The sequence below is a fragment of the Scardinius erythrophthalmus genome, assembly GCF_964197995.2.
Source record: "Scardinius erythrophthalmus genome assembly, chromosome: 23".
NCBI classification, from domain to species: Eukaryota; Metazoa; Chordata; class Actinopteri; order Cypriniformes; family Leuciscidae; genus Scardinius; species Scardinius erythrophthalmus.
The window spans coordinates 16,632,959-16,638,958 of NC_138243.1; the positions used below are offsets into that span (position 1 = coordinate 16,632,959).

General features: G+C 42.0%; 1 protein-coding gene across 1 annotated transcript in view; it reads left to right on the forward strand.

Moving 5' to 3' along the window:
• Window positions 1-4,909, forward strand: part of grm5a (glutamate receptor, metabotropic 5a) — a gene marked incomplete at both ends in the record, with an annotated part of 32,866 nt that extends 27,957 nt beyond the window's left edge. The window contains 2 exons of the mRNA XM_081354277.1: window positions 1,085-2,024; window positions 4,033-4,909. Coding sequence (XP_081210403.1) covers window positions 1,085-2,024; window positions 4,033-4,909 — 1,817 coding nt within the window. The remainder of the gene's footprint in view (window positions 1-1,084; window positions 2,025-4,032) is intronic.
• Window positions 4,910-6,000: the final 1,091 nt, after the last annotated feature.

The window sequence follows — 6,000 nt, forward strand, 5'->3', positions numbered from 1 at the left end:
GAACATGTGACTGAAAAAACAAACTAAAAGTCCATGGAAATGAAACTAACTGAACAGAACCGTGACAAGGGGGTTCTTCAAAAAATATTTAAGGTCAGGGGATTGGCTGACAAAAACGTTTGGAAATCCTTGATCTAGATTAGTAAATGTGGTAAAAAATGTTTGATCATTGCATTGTGAGAGTATGATTCATAAACTAATGTTAAGTAATGAAACCGTATTGTAAAGTGTTACTGTTTCTTGAATATAAGCATTAATGCATGTGCTTTAGCTGGACCAGTCTGAAAAATACTGTTTTTGAGTTTAAGGAGCACAATTTATGCTGAAATTAGTGTCATATTTTATTCCTGATTTGAAACGTAATTAAAGTGTAATTCCGTCAAACATTTACAGAGATTTTGGAGCATGAATAGCTTCCCTGGGGCATTATAAATATGGCTGGCGATTTCGATGACTTGCCCTAAAGGGACTTTCATAAAAGCCTTTGATAATCATGGCCATAACTTTCCAGAGTAGCTCTTGGTGTCACTAGTTTGGGACTGACAATTTATCTGACCTGTAAAAACAGACCAAACCTTCAAAGTCTCATTTGATCAACCTCATTGAAGGCTATCCAAATTAAGACTCAGTTTCATCCTTATTCTCTGTCTCTTGATGCAAATCGCACATGCTAAATATATCAGCGCTTGTTGATGTCAGCCTGTAATGCATAATGCATGATGCTTGGTTGAACGGATGGTTTTGTTTGTTTTTGCACATTTTTATAAAGTTGTACTGTAATTCAGCCGCCGGTTTTACTGTGTTATCTTCATAACGATGGATGTTCTCCTTGCAAGTTTAAATGTCACACATCATTGATTCTAAATAATCATAGGCAATGGCATTATACCGACTTGCTTTTTTTGTAGTTGTTGTTTTTTTGGGGGATTTTTTTTGCTAAAGCTGTTTATTTAACTTTTACAATACTATCAGGAAAAAGATACAGGAGGATAGTAAAACATATTGTCCCCATTAAATAAATAAATATATAGACTTGTAGTAGTGCCTAATTACATTAACGTCTTTTGAAATTCTTGTCCCTCAGGCTGTGAGCCAATCCCGGTTCAGTTCCTTCTGTGGGGAGATCCTGAGCCTATTGCCGCCGTGGTCTTCGCCTGCCTTGGCCTACTCGCCACCATCTTCGTCACTTTAGTCTTCATTAGGTTCCACGATACGCCGGTGGTGAAGTCCTCCAGCAGGGAGCTGTGCTTCATTATCCTGGCTGGCATCTGTTTGGGGTATCTGTGTACATTCTGCCTCATCGCCAAGCCGCATTTGGCATACTGTTACTTGCAGAGGTTAGGCATCGGGCTCTCGCCTGCCATGAGCTACTCAGCCCTGGTCACCAAGACCAACCGCATCGCTCGCATCCTCGCGGGCAGCAAGAAGAAGATCTGCACCAAGAAGCCTCGTTTTATGAGCGCCTGTGCCCAACTGGTCATCGCCTTCATACTGATCCTGATTCAGCTGGGCATCATCGTGGCGCTCTTCATCATGGAACCTCCACAAGTGATTTACGACTATCCGTCCATACGCGAGGTGCACCTAATCTGCAACACCACCACACTCGGAGTGGTGGCGCCTTTGGGCTACAACGGGCTGCTCATCCTCAGCTGCACATTCTATGCCTTTAAGACCCGCAACGTCCCCGCCAATTTCAACGAGGCCAAATACATTGCGTTTACCATGTACACCACCTGCATTATCTGGCTGGCTTTCGTGCCAATTTATTTTGGTTCAAACTACAAGATAATCACCATGTGTTTCTCCGTTAGCCTCAGCGCCACTACTGCGCTGTGCTGCATGTTTGTACCCAAAGTCTACATCATGTTGGCCAAACCTGAGAGGAACGTACGCAGCGCTTTCACTACGTCGACAGTCGTGAGGATGCACGTGGGTGACGGGAAAGCTGCCTCGGCCGCTAGCCGGTCTAGCAGCTTGGCTAACCTGTTCAGACGGCGAGGCTCTGGCACAGACACAGTAAGGTCAGTATGAGAGCAGTGTTATATTAGTATTTTTTATATACTGTACTAATAGTATACTATATACTATTTTAGCTTTTATTAATATTTGGATTTTTATACATATTTTTAAATTATAAAGTTTTAATTATTTTTTTGTTGTTTTGTTATATGCATTTGTCATTTACCATTTAGGTGTAATTTTTATTTTATTTTATTTTATTTTGGTATTATTTTTCAGTTACCAAAATTGTTTCGAATAGTTGTTAATAATCCTGCATGATAGGTTTAAAAAAAATGCTTGGTCATAATTGCAGACTTCTAAAGTTGAAGTCTTTAGACTAAGTCTTTAGATAAATCCAGCTATCTAAAGTTGAGTATTGACATATTATTTTTTCATGTATGCTTCTTTGGTTTAATTGGATTTACCCTGAATGAATTTAAGGATAATGAGGCATAACGTGTCAATTATTTTTATGTCAGTTTTGAAAATCCTTTTTTTTCCTCTTTATAATAAGATGATGTGCAGTCACTACTCTCAAATGCAGAAGCCGCTTCTGACAAAATAAATAAATAAATGAAGCTCACATTAAATCTGTTTATCTCTCAGTAATGCCTGCCAAAGGTTTGCTTTTGAGGATGAAAATGAGTTTAGACTGAAAATGAATCAACTCTCCAACTGAGCATATTTTAGAGCACATTAAAAAACTGCCAATATTCCCCTCGAAAGAGAAAAAGAGCCCCAACCAATTACCCTGTCTGCCTGTGAATCATTCCTGGAGCAACTCAGTAGTTTCGTGCATTTGGGTCGATGGGTCCCCAGGTGCATTAGGAGAACTGAAGTTAGAGATTTCCTGTCTGAAGTACAGGACTGGATGAGGGTAATTGCGCTTGGAATGGATGGATTTAAATGGCTAATGGTAGGGTCAGTTCTCTCTTGCCTTTAGGTTTAGGGCCCTATTTTAATGATCTAAGCGCATGGTCTAAAGCGCACGGTGCAAGTGCACTTAAGGCGTGTCCAAATCCACTTTTGCTAGTTTAACGACAGGAAAAATGGTCGGCGCGCCCAGCACATGGTCTAAAAGGGTTGTCCCTATTCTATTAATGAGTATAATGGGTGTGCCTTGGAAGTAACATGTAAAAAACCAAGCAGAGAGTAATTTTACATTCCCTTTAAAAGCCAGTTGCGCTCGCGCCATGGCGGATTCGCTATTCACATAGCGGAATTTGCAAGCGGAAAGACCGAACATCTCCAGAGAGCAAACGGATCTGCACGTGCGTGAGGTTTAAGCGCGCAAGCAGACCCTCTACAGGACAAGCCGGATTCCACCATATCTTTATGTACACAATATTAATCTTATACATTGTAATCCTTTTATTTTTAATATTTGGCTAGTTTGTGTGCTGCTGCACATCCCTGTGTGTGTAATAAGCAGAGTGCACACACGTTGTGTACCCGCCTAAAGGGTGCACAATACTAACACGCTCTTTAAATAACAACAAAAAAAAAAATTCTGCAGAGTCTATTTCAGTTGCCTCAAAATAGCAATGCGCCAACAATGCACCCGAACACACCTCGTTTTCAGACCAGCATGCCCATAGGCGCACAAATAGGTGCAAATGTATTTGCTATTTAAGCAACGTGGCGCAGGACTTGAAAATGATAACTGCGTAGGGCTGAAACCAGCAAAAAACACTTGGGTCGCGCCTGGCGCTGCATTGCACCGAGGGACTGATAGGGCCCTTAATGTTTCAAACTAGCAAGGGCGTAGCAGCCAAGTCCCTCTTTGTTTTTTGGTGATTCTGTTCCCTGCATAAATCCATACCAAAAGTCTATAAATTCAGTCTCAATTTCTCCGTTTTGGGAAGGCTCCGTAGTTGCTCAACTGATATACACTATATTGATATATATACACTTTATAACATTTAGTATACTACACTGTACTATACTAAATACTAATTATGTTAAATTGTTTTGTGTATTTATGAATAATTAATCAATCAAATACACATTGTTGTTTTCTTTCCACAGTTCCAATGGCAAAACGGTGACTTGGGCACAGAATGAGAGAAGTTACAGGCCAAACTTGTGGAAGCGGATCTCAATCCACATTAAGAAAAAGGAAGAGGCCAACCAGACGGCCATTATTAAGCCCTTCTCAAAGGGCTGTGATCGGCCGCCAGACCAGGTGAAGCTGGCATATGACGGGTCTCAGAAAAACCAGCGCTACCCTGTAACCTACCACCCCCGGACCCCTTCGCCGCTGCCGACCGTGTGTCAGCGACCTCCGCTGCAGAGGTGCGAACTGGAAGAGCGCGATGAAGAGCGTGCGACAGTGGTGACTATACCCTCATACCTGACGGAGCGCTTGCATCATGGCGGCCCGCCCCAGACCTCCATCATGGATCAGATCAGCTGTGTGGTCAGTCGATTCACGGCGAACATCAGTGAGCTCAACACCATGATGCTGCCCGGGTCACCGCCGGGAACAGCCGTGAACACCACCGCCCCGGTCCCCAGACCCTGCTCCCCCTCTTTCCGTCTCCACCCGCAAGAAAGGCCGCATCCCACCACCGTCACCACCTACGCAGATGTGGTGGCCGTAGCAAACACCAACCCTCGCTCCGCGGTCGGCATCACCGGGGGCATCATAGCCGGTGGGAGTAGCAGGGCTTCACCTGCCAGCCTTTTTGACAGTACCTACGACTCCTCGTGTGCGGTCAGGACCACTGATTTTGAGGATCTGGGCGCCTTGACACCACCTTCGCCATTCAGAGACTCCTCCGTGGACTCGATCAGCGAGTCTCCCACATCGCCAGCCTCGGAGCTGCCGCTGTGTGAGCCCTGCTCCCCAATATACGACCAGCTGATGCTTCGCCACTACAGCCAGAGCTCCTCTTCACTCTGAGAGATTATTCGGAGCGCAGGAAGGAGACTGAGAGGCAATTTCTGAGAGCGTGCATCTGCTTAGATTGCAAAACCCAGTTGTAAATGTCAAGGAGTGTAAACTCTTAATATAGAAGCACTCGCTGAGGACGTTTTATGGTGCTTGGAATCCAGCCCGTCCTCAAAATCCCGATCTGCGTAGGGAAAGGCACTTCACCAAACTGCTTTTCAGATAATTAAGGATGTACTTGATATGTTCTCGTGCTCTGACAAAGTTTATGGCCCTTCTTGCCAAGAAGTTACTGATTTTGGTCAGTCTGTAGACCGGAAGATTTAATAACATTCCAACGACTTCAATCCACACAGGTGTGTAAAATAACAAAACTCCTGCTCCAGGTGATGTCATTTTTATCTCTCCTGTTGCCTGTCAGCAAGATGTCTTAACGTCTTGCACGATTCTTCACATACAAGGGAAGTGCAAATGTTTGAATGTAGGACCAAATTGAGCCTTTGAGCGCAAAGCAGTTTGTTTAAATATTGGTCATTTTCTTTATTACCCTAGTTTAGAAGTTGCATGTTGTGCCACTTTATATAACTAAAATAATATCTATTATTATATTTTTCTTAATAAATCAAATAGAAGGAATGTAAGGGCAAGTTTATTTAGATACCGCAGAAATCTGACATTTATTAATTTATATAAACATGTCCCAGACTATTACTTGAAGTATTTAGTGATTAATCATTTTAATTTGAAACACGGAATTTGAAATTTTCGGAAGTGATGCAAACTGATAGTTCATACAAGAAAACTCAACTTTTTACACTATCATTCAAAGGTTTGGGGTCAGTAAGGTTTTCATTTAATGAAATTAATACTTTTATTCAGCAAGGATGCATTCAGTTGACAGTAAAGACAGTGTTATAACAAAATTCTGTTTCAAATAAATGCTGTTATTTTTTACTTTGTCCTGAATTTTTTTTTATCATGGTTTCAAAAATATTAAGCAGCACAACTGTTTTCAACATGAATAATAATAATTATAGTAAATGTTTATTTGAAGGATTATTTGAAGGATCATGTGACACTGAAGACTGGAGTAATGGCTGCTA